The sequence below is a fragment of the Gadus morhua genome, chromosome 7 (genome assembly GCF_902167405.1).
Source record: "Gadus morhua chromosome 7, gadMor3.0, whole genome shotgun sequence".
Classification (NCBI taxonomy): domain Eukaryota; kingdom Metazoa; phylum Chordata; class Actinopteri; order Gadiformes; family Gadidae; genus Gadus; species Gadus morhua.
Genome location: NC_044054.1, coordinates 20,419,838 through 20,438,999, shown reverse-complemented (window position 1 = coordinate 20,438,999; position 19,162 = coordinate 20,419,838). Strand labels below are relative to the sequence as shown.

The window sequence follows — 19,162 nt, the reverse complement described above, 5'->3', positions numbered from 1 at the left end:
CTCCCTCTATGCGGCTCTTCTCCTTTCGGTATCCTAACATTTGTGCTTTGCCACGGACTGTGTGTTGCCTCAACCTCTACCCTCTTATTGCTCTCACTGGAGAATACTGACTCAAGGTTTTTCTTTATCCCTTTCACCTCTAATAAAGGAAGCGCAGGAGAAGATTTCCACCGTCCTTGCCATGTCCACCTTGAGTCCCAGTCGTTTTCTTTGAAATTATAGAAACTATCATCAAGACATTCTTTTGTGTGCTTACTGCTTGACTAAGTTTAATGTAGAATCATTTTGTTTTTACCTTGTATGTGCACAGCAGGGCACTGCTAACTTGATTATAATCTGATAAAAGCAACATGATGGTGGTGTTGACAGAAAACGAATGGGCGTAAAATCATTTCGTTTTGAGTTTACACATGTGCCCAAAAGGTCATTGGATGAAAGGGTGCAACCACATATTAGAGTAAGCAACAACTTCTATACTCTTGTTTTCTGCTTCTTATATGATATTCGGTTGACGGTAAACTCACAATTAAATGGCTGGTTATTCATAACCAACCCACACATTAGTGATTTAATTGTACTAATGAAATAGTAGTTCTCATTTTGTGCATACAAACCGACGGAAGCTTCAACAGGACGTTTGCTTTGCAGGGCATACGTTTTTTAGTGCCTCTTTCTGGTATATAGGTCTACATTTTCAGCACGGCTGAAGAGCTTTTGTGTTTTTGTGTCCGCTTCTAACAAACCCAGATGGGAATGCCCAAAATAAGCCAGTCCCGTCAGTTGAAAGAGATAAGAGAGATGAGCTGCCTCTCTTTTACCCCTTCCCTTTAAAATGTTTGGCGCAATTCCTGACAACTTTCTCTATACAAAAAAAAATCGTGCTTTGCAAATAGGCCAACCGTAACAACACTAGTAGCAGTAGTACCTTTTGAAGACGCTTCATTAAAAATGGATAGGATATGCATATACTGTATCCATCGACTTAGCCCAAGCCACGCTGGAAATGCAAGAAGGATTTGTTTTTGTAGGTGCAGTTTAATTGATTTGAGTCTCGCCAACGTACAATGCAGTCCTCAGCCCACTTGTTTGTTAACTTGCTGCATGTAATTGATAAACGACCAGTCTCTGCAGACTGTTAGATGGTAGGTGGGTGAGTGTGGCACAGTTGTTAGATGGTAGGAGGGTGATTGTGGCACATTTTTGGTCGTCCCAATTTCAACGCTCTCGAGCCATCACTGTACTTGCATCATTCATCAGAGGCCTTTTTGAATGATGCCATGCCATGATATTCCCTGGCGTCCGTCATTAAATAAATGGAAGCACAAATGCATGCTATTGTGCCTGGACAGGTTTTTATCCTCTCTGGACACTTAAGCCATGTGTCTCCTGATAAAGTGAATTCATCTATATTATATTTTTAATTTGATGACTTTTATCTAACGTTAACATTTCCTGTAAAGCATTACATAATATTATTTACAGATTCTTTCTTACTACATTATTTAGAGTATTTACTTAATAGAAGCCTTGCAAACCCGATCCCTAAATAATACAATTCAACCAAAATCATTGGCTATAGTTGCATCTTTGTTAGCAATCGATGTATTGTGCAAGCAGTCATCTTAGATACTGTTTATTATGGCATGATCAATTTATTTACATTGCATGAAAAGGATCAGTTAGTTATACAAATAAGGCACAATCACTGCACAGGTTGCTACACAGGTGATCGGCTGCCGAAGCTCTAACGATCCCTTTTCCCGTCAAATTGTTATGGGAAGGGCAGGCAACAACTTGCCAACTTGGTTGAACACAAATGCATCATATTAAAACTTGGCAATAGAGGAATCCTTGTTTTCCTTCCTATCTCTTTGTTCTGTTATTGATCGCTTATGTCCCTTGCAGTGTTGTCTGTTGAAAAGGGACCAATTGAAATGGTTTCCATCAGAATTCTCTGTCAGGGTCTTTGTCTGCTTTAACTGAACTTCCAGAAATCACGTTTGCTTTCGTATGGCACAAAATAGCATATCGTTATGTGTTAAATTTTATTTTTTAAATGAGCGTTTTTAATAGTATGTAAGGATGTGGAACCATGTTTGCATTCTGAACTCCCCAACAACCTATCCTTTTCAGGAGAGATGCAAAAGTTGATAAGGGTTTATTTGCTTGTCATCCCTGACTGAAGATGCAGCCCTATTTCCATAGTAAAGGAAATGTAAATTCTCTTTCACTGTTCCTTATCACTCAGTGCCTTCGAGGACAGGCGAGGGCTCTAGCTGGGCTAGGAAGCGTGGGAGAAAGATAAGGAAATAAGAGACACCTTAACTTTTTAGCTTGCAAAGCTAAATGGAGGAACTGCAGGTTTTCATCCAATAAAAACGGAAAGAGAAGTGATGGGGGGGGGGGGAACAGGGGACAGGAACGGTTGGACGTTGTTGGCAGGGAGGTAGAGCTTGGAAGCTGAGCAAAGTCAATTTCTTTAGACAGATGATTCCCCTCTTCTGGTGGGCTAGCGCTCTCTTCTTTTCTGAAGGACTGTAAAGTGCACTCCCGTCGTCAAACACAGAGACCTCTCTCTGGCAGTCCTCAGCTCTGCTGCTGAGAGAGTGGCCGCCGCAGGTGCTTTCCCTGCGCCTCTTAACTCAAAGGATGCCGGGAAGCCCGGGAGTCTGTTTCGTCGCTGTCAGCCATGGCGTTGCTTTGTGGTGGTGGCAGTGACATCGGAGGTGGAATACGATGTCCAATCAAGGCCTTCTTTCAAACCGACTACCACTCGGAAAGCTATGCTCTGCTTTCCGGGGGTAATGCTCAGTGACCCGATAAACGGTGCGGATCGGGGGCACCACTAGGCCGCCAACGAGGACAGCCGAGACGACCGCCACCGCATTCCTAAACCTCTTACCATCCCCCCCTTCCCTCCGGTTCTTGCTGCCATCCACCATCATCATCATCATCATCATCATCATCATCATCATCATCATCATCATCCTCATTATCATTTGGGGCATACATGACGGAGGGATGCCTGAATTCCTTCTGCGTATTGTCGTGTAAACAGCCGGCTACAAAGGAGTGAATCAGGTGCATGTCTAACACAGACGCCACTTTTTGAACGCTAGCAAGACATTTGTTGATATTAGTTACTGTTTTACTCTTTAATCATTTATCAGATGCTTTTATCCATGTTGTAGACGGGTGAAATGACAATGGAGGGGCTGGGATGGAACCCAGTAACTATGGCTGTGAGTGCTAGCTTGCTAATTTGTCCCTCCAACCGATAATTAGATAATTCAGTGCCTACTATGTGACCAACACTATGAATAGAAATGGTAAATGAATGGACAGCTTTTATGGAGCTGTAACTTTTGAGACCTGATGCTACTCAAAGCGCTTGACAATTATTGTGTTACATTCACCCCTTCAGACACACATTCACACACCGACGGCGGTGTAAACCATGCAAGGCAAAAGCCAGCTCATGGGGAGAAGTTAGGCTCAGGTGTCTTGCTCAGGGACATCTCAACACTTAGCTAGGAGTTGCCAGGGATTGAACCAGCAACAGCCTGCTCTATCTCCTGAGCTGCTGCCACCCTTGGGGGTAGAAACTGTGAACAAGACACCGTGGTCCATGGGTCTAACTGCTTCTCTGAGCTCTCATGTGCTCCCTCTCTAGTTTGACCATTTCAGTTTTTTTTCTTAAATCATGCCCACGTTAATGACTTCCTTGGTCCCAAACCTTTTGGAGTGGTTACAAGATTTATGAAGCACTGTGTTGACCTTTGATATCATCACTGACTATAATGATGTCCTCGGGGACTGAGACTGCTTCAGTTGTGTGTGTGTGTGTGTGTGTGTGTGTGTGTGTGTGTGTGTGTGTGTGTGTGTGTGTGTGTGTGTGTGTGTGTGTGTGTGTGTGTGTGTGTGTGTGTGTGTGTGTGTGTGTGTTATAGACATGCACGGATCGAGTACTTGGCCCGCGTGACCTGGCTTTAACCACGGCAGCAGGCGGTTGTGGATTAGCCAATTTTGGGTATTCGTAATATGTGGGTGATTTGCGGAAGGGATGTTAAAATCAGCTCTTTAATTTACTGTTAAGAACTATTTCTTGTATGCAATCCAATTTTTTGCATTTGAGGTTGGGTATGCATTTCCTTCAATGCCATTATAGCCTGTCAGACAAAATCAATATGTTATTTTCTTCAGATTATCTTGTTATTAGAGTTTAGGTCTACACCTATTATATATATTTTTTTGCCGCTGGTCTGTGTTTTCTGTTCAATTTCATTTTCCGAGATAAAGAAAGCTTGTTATGTTATTGTCAAACATTTTGTTGTTTGGTTCATTAATCCAAATGGTTACAGTTACTAGGCTGCATTCACATGCATAGGGAAACGCATGGCATCGAGGTATGCAAATTCTTCTCTGACTAAATAACAGCTTGAAATTACAGGAGTCCACAAATCTCCTTCATTTGAAATGATTAAGAACAAAGCAATTGCAGTTTTCAGCAGCACACATAAGCTACGGCCTCAGCTTTCTCTGTGATCTCAGCTAATAATATAATAGCCTAATATTAGCCTAATAGGCATACATTTGACTAATTTCATGACTTTCCTTTCATCTTTTGTGAAAAAGCCTTTATTTAGTCTCGGGTGCATAGCTTTCACCATAGTTTTAGCCTTAGAAAAATCCTAAAGTGCCATCAGGGTTGGAGAAGGGCATTTCACAATAGCGGATTTGGGACACGGACACGGGTGTAATTTTCCTATTCTTAGATATAGAAGAAGTTTGAGTAGCAGTCGGGTGCAGGTACAGCAATATGTGGATACCTTAACTGCGGAACCCTGGTGATGGTTATTATGGGTGTGCAGCTCTCTTTTATAGGACGAGCCGATACAGAACTAGATGCATGCGGTACGATACGACTCGGATGCAGATTTTTTATTGTCATGACATCCGCTAAATGTCAGCCGTGTGTCTTTATGAATATATGTATAAAACCTTGTTGGTTTCCTAAATGTTTCCATCAAGCAGGGCCCATGGGAAGCACACAGAGGGAGTTGTAGCAGTCTTAAACATGCGTTAAATGTATTTTCTTTTAAACTGAAGATTGGTGTCTGGTGGCCTTGGAAGATGAGATTCCTGTGTTTGCCAGTCTGCCTCATGATTTGCAAGTCTGTACAAGGAGGAAATATGTAGAGCCAAGTCATTAGGTTTTACAAATAGAGGTTTAACGAGTGCTGCATAAAATCCTTCTGTAGGTGTGTGTGCGTGGGAATGTGTTCAGAGAATTGTGGTTGTATGCAGATTATTCCTCAACCTCTCTCCAACCGTTCTTCTTATATCGGCATCTGGTGTGCCTTGGGTCCAATTATTCCCACACTGAGATGCTGCATTTGTATCCCTCCCGCTAGCTTGCTAGCCATCTTGCTAGCCAGTGCAACCACCAGAGTGTGCCCCGCCTGAGGCCACTGGACCCCAGCCTGTACCCCCCCCTCCACAACCCCCCGGTGGCTGCAGGCCATTCTCCTCCTCCCTCCACCACCGCAAGTTCATTTGAATTCATGTCACATCCTACCGCCCCACCCGACCTGGTGGTGCCCTCATTTTCCGTCTCCCCCCCCAACCCACTCTCACATACAGTATAGTAGACTAGACCATGTAGGAGGGTCTACATGGTCTATATTGTACCCGTTGTTCCCATCCACCCTGCCCCCCATGTCCTACAGCAACATGGCCTCATCCCAGCTAGACCCTGCGGGCTCTCGGCCATCTTCACACTACATTCGGCACAGCCTTTGTGCTAGCACAGTGTAAACAACAAAGCAATACAAAAGTCCATTCAAAGTATTCATGCGTCTCTACACCTGCCTTGTGTTGCTGTGGGCTTCTCCATTGTCTACTGTATTCTAACCAACAGACCATTTGCTCTGAACTTTTCCAGCCCTCTCCTTTCACATACACACACATAACCATCGTCTCTGTATCTCGGTATGATGACGGCAGTATTTCCTGCCATTTACAAACTAGGGTCAATTTCTAGCATTAAGCTTGCTATACCAATGCTTAGTTCTTGCACTGCTGTAAGCAGGGCAAATACTGTTCTCTTGCATGCTTCTTATAATTCCCTTTCCACCACTTTTCGCTGGCTCCTCGCACAAACATTATCATAGAATGGCAATTTTTATTTTATCATATGATAGTTACTGCAGTGGAATAATGTGCTATGATATATTTTTTTGAGCAAGTGTGCATATAGATGAGAAAATTAAAGTTACCATAATTACTAATTCCATGTTTGTACGATTGGGTCAGTCATAGCATTGAAACCTAAACATTTATAAAATGCATCTTCTCCCACAATGTTTGCACAAATTCCCCATATTATACATTAAAATGTTTAACCTTAATCGCTGATTGTTCAAATCTAAACACACAAATGCATACACAAACAAGTGTAATATATGTGTACCATACATATGTTTGGCTGTATATACCCGGACCTCCCAGGCACCATCCGAGAACTCCCTAACTACTGCGCAAAACATCCTAGTAACAACCAAAAACACCCTAGTAACTGCCTAGAACACCATAGCAACTACCCAGAGGTCCCTAGCAACCACCCAGGACACACTAGCAACAACGTTAGAACCACATGTAGTTTTACGTTCATATATCACAACCATACATACTACACAGACCTTAACATATGTTCACATGTGTGTGTGCATACATATGTACACAAACATAGGTATGATATGTAAAGCCACAGACATAGGTACGTACCCATACAAAAATACCCATACCAATACATACATTCACAAAAAGAATGTACACATTAGTATACACGTACACATACATGATTGTACGTACATATAAATAAACATGCATATCATTACGTATACACGCACAAAAAACCCATGACGGGAAGCCTACAGAAATTGCAGGTTTTTGAGTTGGAGTTTATTGTCATGACATCTGCTAAATGTCAGGCGTGTGTCTTTATGAACTGTGTCTGTGTGTGTGTGTGTGTGTGTCCCCAGAGGCCTGAGGCCCGGCCGGAACTTCGAGGACGAGGACCTAGACGTCGTGTCTGAACTGGCCTACATTCACCCCCGAGACCGGCCCGACTGGGAGGAGACCATTAGTGCCATGGTGAGACACACACACACACACACGCACACGCACACGCACACGCACACACACTATAACAAGCAAAGGGGGACGTTCAGATAGCTGTATACTACATGCACATAGGCAAATACACGGGTAGGCCCATAGTTGACCTGCACGATGCATACTCCCACACATCATGCTCCCACTATCATACATAGCACATACTAGTAATAGCAATTATACCAACATACACACACAGACATGCAAATAGACATACACACATACAGTACAATACAGATACAGACTCAGTCAGTCCTTCAATTCATTCCAGGTCGCTAGACACAGTGGCAGTGACATATTGAAGTCCCAAAGAACTTACATTTAGGCTTACTCAGTTATCCTTTGTTTGTTGTTTTCTTTTTCTAACTCCTCTCATGGATTAGCTGTGAGCAGCAACATCTCCATTCAAAATTGTCTTACCGGCACTTGCTGGCACAACACCCTTATCATGAAAGCAGATGGAGACTTTTAATGTGGTACAAGTGGAGAGCTCAAAGCCCTCCGACGCATGGACATTAACCTACCCCAGTACTTATTCCGTCCGTACCGTGTGCGCGTCGCCTCTCCGCATTGCACTCCATCCACATCATTCATCCTTTTACTCTCCTTTCAGCACTCTCCTCTCTCACCCTTTCTCTCCTCTAGCCCTCTCCCCTGTCTTTCCCTTTGTAAGTCTCTCTTGTTTATCCGTCCCTTTCTCTCTTGTTTATCTCCGTCTCGCTTTTCTTTCCCCCGGAACACTTTGTGGGGACATCGACAGTGGCAGAGGAAATGAGGCCGTTGTTATGGCAACGCTTTGAGCCACCCCTGGCCGCTTCCCGTATCGCAAGTGTTTTTATCGTTGCGTTTTGATTGGAAAGCGGCTAGGGCAAGTGTTGATGAACAACAACAAACGCTACATGCTCATGAATATTAATCGGGGGGAGGAGGGACTAACGGAAACCATACTGCTATGTCTGTGTTTGTTATTTATATTTCCTGCTGCAAGCGGCAGGCAAATCCGGACTGGGATGGGGAGAGGAAGCTTAGGAAGGTCGGTGTTAGCTCTCGTCGTGGCAGCAGGGCCATGGATTCTGCCTTTTTTTATTTATTTCCCAGAGGCAAGTTTGATGGCAGCGTCTGAAACACACAGTACTTCAGGAGAGATGCGTGGACTAGAATTTAATCCGATTTAAATCTAGATGGCCTATTCATGTAGTTAATTGCTTTGGGTATTAATGGGCAGTCTGATGTTTGGCAGCTTGATTCAAATGACGTTTCTTTACATGACATAATCTGCCAAACCTAGCTATATGTATCCAATCTGGTAAAGCACTTCTCATACTTTTATACAATATATTTGTGTCTTTCGCACAAACCTGAGATGACTTTCAATGGTAAAAAGATGTGCTAGCTCCAACTAAATGTCCCCAGCAAGAATATGAATAGATTTTCTGAAACCATCCCTCCAGGTAATACTAGCTCTGTACATTATACTTTCCTTACTGACTTTCACACTGGCAGATATGCAGCTGCTCCCCATTGCACTGTACACCAAAGAGGAGTCTGGGACAACAAAATAACTTACTCATTCTGTGTCTCTCTCTCTGTGTCTGTCTGTCTGTCTCTCTCTCGCGCTCTCTCTCTCTCTCTCTCTCTCTCTCTCTCTCTCTCTGTCTCTGTCTGTGTGTCTGTCTGTCTGTGTGTCTCCCTGTCTGTCTGTGTGTCTTTCTGTGTGTCTCTCTGTCTCTGTGTGTCTCTCGGTCTGTCTGTCTATGTCTCTCTCTATCTGTCTCCTACTGTCTTTGAATTTAGCTGCCTTCCATTAAGCAACAGGTAGGGGTTGGCCTGGCCATCTTGCTCAAGGTTGTCTCCGATTGGCTGCAGACATTGCAGATTGACCACTGTACCGTTCAGCTGGGAATCTAAACGCTATCTCCTACGCTATTCTGCCATTGTTTCTCCCGATAGGCTGCGATCTGGCATGTTCTGCCTCGGGGGTGTGACAAGTGACCCTGGGAGTTTGGAAACGTTAAAAGCTACTGTGCTGTCCCCGGGCTCAGCTGACTGCAGCGTCAGCATGTTTTCCTGACAAAGTTTGACCTCATCTGCATACCATCCTATTAACTGACGTTGATGCAAGACTTGTCCTCTCTTGCTTGGTGTACTTGGTTTCGTTCTGGGCTGACGTCGATTGTATCTGAGCAGCAAACCCAAACACTAGCCCGAGTGGAATGTTTCACAATCAAGTCTTACATCATCTGGGTAATAGTCAGTTTCACTTTTTATTAAGTGTATTTGTTTATTTAATTATAAGAACAAATAAGATACAAGTCTTCAAAATAATAAAATCTGTAAATTACCGTTATTGTTGCTAAACACATTTTACGATTACAATAAAAGCTATAAATTACAGGTTAAATGCTCACTTCACAGAGGGGCAACCTGCACACTGACATCATCTTATCCTCTTTCAAATCAAGACATCAGTGATTGAGTCTGTGTGTCTGCTACTAAACAGCCATAACAGTGTGACCAACAGCCCATGCATGGAACAACTGGACAGTGCACTGACATTTACTAATCAGCCCCGGTAACAGACTCAGTGGGGTCTGTGTCACAGATGAATTGCGAGCTTGTCCAAACTGTGGCACACACTGTAAGGCTCCAAAGACTGCTGCCTCCCATTTCAAACTATTTGAATAAAGCCATAGCAACTGGCCAGCAAATAAGAACATTCTGTCTCTGTGAGGGGACCGGGTACGGTCAATAATTGTAGTGACCCGTGTTCATTTGAATGAACCTTGCTCTCCCGGCCTGCCTACACACGCATGGCTTTCTGTAGCTCCCAGAAAACATGGCATGCCCCTTAGCATCTCCGGTTTGTAGCATGCTCCCTAATAGCCATGCAAAATCCATTCGGCATCCACAAAGTGCTCTGAGAACTTAAACAGCATGCAAAGTATATTAAGTTTTTCTAGGCCTGCAGTACCAGGGTTTTTCCACCAGGCCATGATGGCAGCAAACTCCTCTGTTGAAATTACACCGGAGGGAAAGACCCCAACTCAGTACAGTCATCTCTAGTGATCAGATGGTCCAACCTATTCTACTTGCATCTGACCTGCGGCAATCGGGGCGGTCAGCTGATACCAGCCATACGATTTTGTAAACATGTGCGCTAAAAATAACAACAAGCAGTTAACAGAGGATGTGTATCATTTTTCTTGCCTTTTCAATACTTGTTGGCCAGACTCAGGGTTAGACATTGACATTAATCTGAGCGTGTGTGTGTGTGTGTTTGTGTCTTAGGCCCGCAGTGCAGAGATCCCTGAGCTGCGCACAGAGCCCCTCATGCGCTCGTGCAGCAGCAGCACAGCCAGCATGAAGGTCAAGAATGTCAAGAAGTGAGTGGCGCACCACTCTCCCTTTCCCCGCCCAGCAGGGGGGGCACATTCCCGGACGCGCGCACACACACACACACACACGCTCGCATGCACATGCACATGCACGGATACCAAAAGCGCTCGCGCTCAGATTTGGGCGCACACACACACATTCCCGTACACACATGGAAATTCAGACACGCACGCACACATACGCATATACACACACACTTACACACACACACACACACACACACTCCAACACACACAGACAAAAAAAACAGCACAGACAAAAACACACACACACACACACACACACACACACGCACACACACACATTCCCGTACACACATGGAAATTCAGACACGCACGCACACATACGCATATACACACACACTTACACACACACACACACACACACACTCCAACACACACAGACAAAAAAAACAGCACAGACAAAAACACACACACACAAACACACACACACACACACACACACACACACACACACACACACACACATATCCACACACACATATCCACACACATACAGACAAAAACACATACTTGCAAAAAAACACACAGACAAAAACACACACACACACACACATACTCATACTCATACTCATACTCATACTCATACTCAGCCACAGTCAGACACAGAATGTCATCTACCTAACCATGGCTGGCTACACATACACATGCGTGCATGTATAATATTGTGCAATATTGTGCATGGCACTGTCACACCCACACAGAGGCAGTCACACATAGAAAATCATCTATGCACTCAGAGACGCAAACGCAAAAACAAGACACACTCTTTGATACACACAAACACACATCCACAGACTAAGTTCACATAGACACATAGACAGTGAAGGCTTAGGATGCACCCACACACACAAATATACACCTGCCACCGTCCATCTGCCTCAACTCTCTCATGTGTCCCCTTTCCCAGCCTGCTGTCTGTGTCTCGCTTCCCAGCCGCTTACTCACTGTTTATCGCCTGTGTTTGATCCCCTCCGTTCCCCTCACTTCCTCTGTCTATCTCTGTTCCCCCCCGACTCGCTTCCACCCCCCCTCCCCCACTCACCCCTCCTGTCATGAAACATTTCCTCTAGTGCATCGTCCTGACCTGTGTGTGTGTGTGTGTGTGTGTGTTTTTGTGTGTGCGTCTTTCAGACTTTCTTTCACCAAGGGACACTTCCCCAAGCTGGCCGAGTGCGCTCATTTTCACTACGAGAACGTGGACTTTGGCACAATCCAGGTAAGCAGACGCCGTCCTGACCCCACCACCCCTCAACCAACCCTCAAACCACCCACCCCTGGCTTAGCTCAGCGCTTAAGGTGGTTTTTATACAACTCTTTGTAGAATTGGTACACCTTGCCGTTTTTCCCCTTTCTGAGTGGGAAACATGTCAGCAGTAAACAAGGGAGACAGAGTCTGTTCGAGTTGCCTTTCCACAACCGTGACTCACTCCAACCCATCGTCTTTATTACATTTGACCCAATGCATCCACAGCCAGTGGCTGCTTTGGCTGTTCTTCTCTAGTGTCCTATTTTTAGTGTTGAACCCAGACAGGCAGCCATGAAAGATGCCATAGGCTTGTTAAGGTTGGAAAAATGATTAAAACGCGGGTGGAGGTGGAGCATGGTGTAATTACAATGAAATTGATGTCTCTTGTAATCTACTGCTGGGATATACACTTTCCCTGTTGGCTCAGTCGATTCTTTACCTTTGACTCGCAGAAAACGCTTGAACACTGTAAACCGGTCCGTGGTTAAACTTCAGTTAATGGGGTATACATGCTGGGCTTTGCGCTGAATATTTTGAACCCTGTTTGTAAGATCAATCACTGAAAAGTCCTGAAAACATCATGGTGGGGTCCACTCTTGTCTTCAAACTGATGACTGCCGCAGCTTTCTCTAGAAGTTGCATTCTTGTAATTCCCTGAAGGCACCAATAGGGGTCAGTGTTCAGCTGACATTTTCGTTGCACACAGCCATAGGGTACCGCGTTGAGATTTAAAGAATGGTATGATTGAAGAATCATAAAAGCAAACATATGAAATTAGGATTGTTTCCTAAATCTAAAAGATAATAAATTTTCTGTCCTGACACGGCAAGACTTTATTATTAGTGAACTATTTACTTTTTAGTAATCTCTCCCCTCGACATTTTGTGGCGTTAAGGTTGCGTGCCAAAGGACTTGATCCCAGTTACTTTCCGTCTGAGCCGTGCTCTGTATTGCCTTTCATGTTTACTTCTCTCTGTTTTATGTAGGGCCGCAGAGTGGTGTTAAACCACTCAGCTGCCCCAACAACACAGTGGTTTAACACGGCCCTGTGTGTCCATATAGATGTCCATAAACACAGACACACAGAGTTTTGTTTACTGACATTTATTTTTCTACAAAGTCAATTAACCTATTTCCTGTAAAAAAAAAAAAAAAAAAAAGGAGGTCATCTTTGTTTAACAAGCCAGCACCTTGTTGTTTAGGCGCCCGTTTGAGTCTGACTCAGAGGTAAATTAAGTCAACGTCCATGCCGCTTCCTAGTGGAGCACAACATGTTGACTTACATTAAGCTCATCTCCTGGAGCTAGGCCGTCTGACTCAGCCGGTACTGTGCTAACTGAATATACATTCATTATATTTTGACATATTGGTGCTCCATTTTAACATCTCTGCCATCATTTGGGCCTTGCCAAACATCAGTGCATTTTTATTGTATTTATTGACAGCGGGTTTAAGTGTCTCAGGGTTAATTCAGAAAACCTGTCATTAAGTTAACTCTATATTACGTGTGTCTTTAGGTTTATGGCCTGTAAAGGGTTACAAATCATGACTGCACCCAACCCTTACAAAGTGGACAGTCATCCAAAAGTTGGATGACTGTGAATTTCTGTGAATTCTGTTGTGTCAAGCTGCTTCCTTTGTGCTGACCATAATAAAACGCGATATCCACAATAGTCAGATGGATTCCCTGTCTCTGTAGATTCACAAGGATGCACAGGGAATATTTGGTGGATTAGGGTGGTTCTAGTCTATATTATGCACTACATTACGTGACAGCGGAAAGACTTTAAAACCAACTATTTTTGGCAGTGTTGAATTTGTCTCTGGTGATGCTGTTTCATTTGTAACAATTGTCTTTTTCATGACGGGCACATATAGTATACCCCTTGGTCAGTTAATTTGAAGGATCAGTTCACCCGAAAATTACTGTATTTTGCCCTGCTTAGGGAGATGATAATATCTAGCAATTCAGTTGAGTAACTGACTGGCTAGTGACGATAGCCATGCAGTTGCTCAAGTCAAAGGAATAAAAAGACAGTTGAAAAACAAAAAGGTGACAGCTTTTTTGAGAAACGATGACACAATAATCCACAGACCTTGCTGTGAATTTCTGATCAAACTTATTTATTTTTTTGGGGGGGGGGGGTGCAGTTTATTGAAAGAAAAAGTCTCCCGACAACTAGGCTGACAGCCAGTGCTTATCATAGCCTAGAGCCTGTCAGCAAATTGTTAAGACATTTGAGTATCCTCTGAAATCCCGCAGTGGATTTTCCTTGCCACGCAAGTATGAGTATTTCATAAGAACCCAGGGGGGGCTGCATTGTGCTCACTGGTTTGCACAAAGGAATCGCTGAGCATTCTGTTGACAGCATCCAATGAGGTGGGCTTGTTTGTTGTATGGATACTGGGAAACAAAGTGCAACAGTAAAAAAGTTGTTATTGATTTATTTGTTTGCCATATACAGACGAACTACAATAGATACAACTTAATAGAGTGATACAACTATGTAAAGAGAGATACAACTGTAGAGAGATATATACAGAGAGACATACAACTTTACATTAGCGGATTTACCAAAACAAACCCAGTTGTCGGCTGAATAAAACAACCCTGCTGCTTGGTCCAACTCTAGCAGCATAGAGCTATATTTAGTCAAAGGTTTTTAGTTAAAGGTTGTTATTTATGATGCCTGAATACCCTCTGGTAACACCTTGCCCTTCCTTTTGGTCTTGACGTGGGCATGTGCGATATGAACACTTAATATGGACACCGATACAGTTGATGTGCCAACATGGAGACTCAGCCTTCCCATTGGGAATGCCACCTACCTTCTTATAGATAATTGTATGCCCCGTGTGACTCATGTGATATCCACTCGTAGACCTATGGCTCCCATGGAGGATATAACGTAACCTATAGCATAATCATATGTAACCGCATATAACTGAAGGTTAAGTGTTCCTACATTTCTCAAGAAAGTAATGGTTGCCAAAGGCCTCCAACTGACTCCAATTTGGCCTGCTCCCTGTGACGACTCCTAAGCCATGTTATAAACCTAATCGACCTAATGGCTGCTATGCTTTCCAAAAAATTGCCGTAATGATTGCAGCACTTATTAATCAAGTTTATTTTCAATTTGCAGTTTCCCCCACCCCCCCGTCACTCACCACCAGAACTTCATTTGTTTCTGAGAGCAGGGGGTCCTTTGGGTTTTTTGAGCCACTTTGATATAAATCAGACACGCGTCAGTGATAGTCAAGTTATTAAAACATATTTTTGAATAACTTTAGGGGTCAACCATAGTCTGTCCCCACCTCCCATATTCCACCACAGTAGATGAGAATAAGGAATGATAGTAAATATCTGAGGAAGTGTGTGTGTGTGTGTGTGTGTGTGTGTGTGTGTGTGTGTGTGTGTGTGTGTGTGTGTGTGTGTGTGTGTGTGTGTGTGTGTGTGTGTGTGTGTGTGTGTGTGAATATTTGTGTGAAAGTTTGTGTGCTATAACTTCGTCCATAGTAATTACCACAACTGGGAGTTCAACAGCTGTTAGCCAGCCCCCCACCCTCCTTAATTGACAGAAGGTCACCCGGGTCAGAATGGGGCTGTCTTTTGTGAGTGTGTGTGAGAGAGAGAGAGAGAGAGAGTGTCGGTCTAAGAGTGCGGCCATGCGTGTGATAAAGATTGACGTCCCTCTATGGCCATGTATCGGGGGGGCCTGTGTAACTAGAGACGTGCAGACGGGGCCGGCACACACGCACGCTCCCTATAATGGGAAGAGGGAGTATGATGGGAACCTGGTCGGCTCTCCCCTCCTACACTCCTGTCAGCCATTCATGGTGACCTCCACCTATCGAGCCATCTATCCCTCCATCCCTCTATCCTTCCCATTCATCCATCTTTGCCTCATGGCGGCTCAACCTTGGCTCCTCCCCCCACCAGATGAGCAGGGTGACTCAATATGCTCAGATCCCTTCCCTCGTCCACTCTCTCGCTCCACCCCTCTCTCCCTCTTACACACACACACACACACACACACACACACACACACACACACACACACACACACACACACACACACACACACACACACACACGTAGGGAGACGTATTGCCTCCCCCGTCAGGACCCAATCCATCAATAGCAGCAGTGCCGGTTTTCAGCTTAATAGTCAGCACGTTGTGGGCTAGCTTGTTCCTTCTAACGCGCTAGCTAACAAACTGCCGCAGCATGGGGAGAATGTTGAGGAATGCAGGCGTTTGCTTCAAAACATCAGTTTAGTGTTGCCTCCTAGAGCGTTACACCCCATGTATAATGGTGAAATGATGTGATTATGATAACAGGGCTTGAAGCCCACAAACCACAAATGTCGAGTGGAATATTGACAGCTGAATTGACAACCTGCGTTGTGTTCCTCGCATGTGATGGATCACTCAACCCCCCCAACCGACGATTTTGTAACCGATAGTCGTCCTTTGTCAATGCAAACAAAGGGTTTTCCATCATATTGTGTGTGTGTGTGTGTGTGGGTGGGTGTGCACGTACACCCACACACACACAGACACACACAGACTGCATGCCTCATTTTCAGAGGATACATGGCCAATGTAAAAGGGTTCTCCCGTACACTCAAAGTCAAGCTCTCTAATTGACCTTTCCATGTGTTAGGTGATTATTTATTTAGAGCTCCCATTGAGCCCCGAACAGCACATGAGAACACACATTCACACACACCATCGCGTTCACCTCCAGCCGTCAAAACACGATCTCCCATGTACACAGTTTAATGAAAAATAATAATACACTGTCGAAAGACATTTTGCTGGAGAAGAGGGCACATGCTGCACTGTTTACAGCTGATTTAACTTGCCAACACTGTAGAGGGTTGTTTTATTTTCCTAAGGTGCGTGCGGGACCGTTTAACTGCAAGGCTGAGTTTTTTTTTGTCTGTTGATAAATGCAATAAGTTATGAAACCTCTTCGAAGGCTGTGTTTACCCCCGCCTGGACCCCCTATGAAATGTAATGTAATAGAAAAGGAGGTGCAATGCTCTTCAAAAATACGTCTTCTCATTCCATTCACACTGTGTCATATCCTGCGTTGTCGGGAGACTGCTGTCATCTCGTCAATTCCTATTATTTTAACCGGTTGTTTTTTTCTCGCAACCCGCCACACTTTGTGTTGCTTTAATATTGATCTGAGGAACTGAAGCGACTTGAGCCGTGAGAATACGGTTAATACAATAATCCGAAAACGCATATTGACTTTCCTCTATTTATTTTAGTTTTTGTCGGCTGTTAATCACAGCGTGCACCGTGTGCAACGGTGGTGGTTTTTCATGGAGCATGTCTTGAGGTGCAGGGGAACCTGCAGGGGTGGTGGGTGTGTAGGGAGAGGCTTATAGTAGAGTAAACAAATCTCTCTTATAAGGGGATTTTAGGTGATCTCAAACCCCCTCCCCCGCAGTCCCCTGTCCCCTCCAAGTTGTAATCTCATCCACTTACTCCAATCCTTCTAGGTGTCTAAATCCGATGGCAAACCTCAATCCCCTTTACAAGATACGTCTCTCTGGGCTTCGGTAATGAGTGCAGGTGTGCGGTAACCCCCCCCCCCTCCCTTCCTTCCCAAGATAGCTCTCAAGTGCAGCATTAAACCCCTGCAGGCATCCTTGCACTTGAACTCCCCCTCCTTCTCCCCAATACATTGTGCACTGATAACAAAATTACCAGTGTCAAAACAATGTAAAAGAGTCCCACCCCTGCTGCAGTATATTACTTATTCTTGTTCTGCAGTCTATAGTCTGCACATTTTGCAACACAGCGTGTTGGTTTATTCACCTTGAATAAGCCGAGGACTGGAGGAACAGGGTTTCTAGAATTTAGAGGTGAAGTTGAAGCTAAATGTTTACAGAAATGGTCCAATTATCAAATTGCATAGCAACTTCTCATGGGGAAAATAAAGCAACCTTTTAATTTTTATTACCCGGTACTATTAAAGACACATTTTTGCCTTACTTGCTAACCTTGTATCGCAAACAGTATGCATTCGTGGTATGGCAGATTCTGAAGCAGAAAGGTAACATAAATGTGTCTTTCCATTTTGAATGCGCTGTCCGATGAGAGCGTGACGCCCTATATGCCATCAAAATAAATCACCACTAGCGTCAAGAGCAAAAAGCTGAATGAACTGGGTCAGTGGTGGATTATCATCGGACACTAATAGCTAGAACACGTAGTAGAGTATGATGGGAGTATTCTTGTCCACTAGCTGGGTTATGCCATTGCATCCACCCCTGTATTGGACTGGCAAGCTAATGGAGAGATATGGATCACTAGTGCTAGTGGACCACCCATTTAATTCGTAACCCAGGCAAGGTTTTGTATGAAATGTTGTGTCTAATTAGTACATTCCATTGGCTTTCTGCAATTGTTGTGTTGCTCTATTTGGTCGTCTGTTTTTTTTTCCATCGTGAAAAAGTTGTAAACATTGCTGAGCTGCATGCTTTCTGATTTGGGAATCTGTAAATACAATTATGACGCATATGCTGGACCAACAGATGGCTGGAAGAATGTCAAGGGTTTGTATTGAGTTTTACAGACGGCTTGCCTTCTATTGGTATGTAGTTAGTTCCTCTCTCTCTCATTACGCTCTCCGTGGTCGAGACACGCTCATGGCCACGTCTCCTGTTCTTCAGGGGGAAAACTCTGTGACCGGGGCGTCCACTCTGGGCCTTAACCCCTCTCGCTGTCTCCTGGCTCTGATAAGTCCTCTTCTATAAAGCTGGCAGCCATTTGAATTTCCATTCCGCACGCCGGTCACAGGCCCTTTTTTTTAAATCGATCTCATATGTTGATGGCACATATGATGTCATTGCTACCACTGATGCAAGTTGAAATTGTTCTCGGCTATTCCTCTTTGACGAACAATCAGAGCACAAGAAGGTTTTTCTGGACGGTCTGGTTTGGGTTCAGATGCAGAGGACTCCTCCCGTTGCTGTTGTGGTACAACAGCAGCCAGCACAAGTTATAGTTATTATGTACCAGTAGCCACCACCAGATATAGTTATTGTGGACCAGTAACCACCACAAGTTATAGTTATTATGGACCAGTAGCCACCACAAGTTATAGTTATTGTGGACCAGTAGTCACCACAAGTTATAGTTATAGTGGACCAGTAGCCAGCACTAGACTGCTATGTTGGACCAGTAGCCAGAACCATACTGTTATGTTGGACCAGTAGCCAGAACCAGACTGTTATGTTGGACCAGTAGCCAGAACCAGACTGTTATGTTGGACCAGTAGCCAGAACCAGACTGTTATGTT

At 44.2% G+C, this 19,162-nt stretch overlaps 1 protein-coding gene across 1 annotated transcript in view; it reads left to right on the top strand.

Moving 5' to 3' along the window:
* arhgap32b (Rho GTPase activating protein 32b) overlaps window positions 1-19,162 on the top strand; it is a 77,508-nt gene that overhangs the window by 18,402 nt on the left and 39,944 nt on the right. The window contains exons 3-5 of the mRNA XM_030361057.1: window positions 7,044-7,155; window positions 10,465-10,559; window positions 11,727-11,811. Coding sequence (XP_030216917.1) covers window positions 7,044-7,155; window positions 10,465-10,559; window positions 11,727-11,811 — 292 coding nt within the window. The remainder of the gene's footprint in view (window positions 1-7,043; window positions 7,156-10,464; window positions 10,560-11,726; window positions 11,812-19,162) is intronic.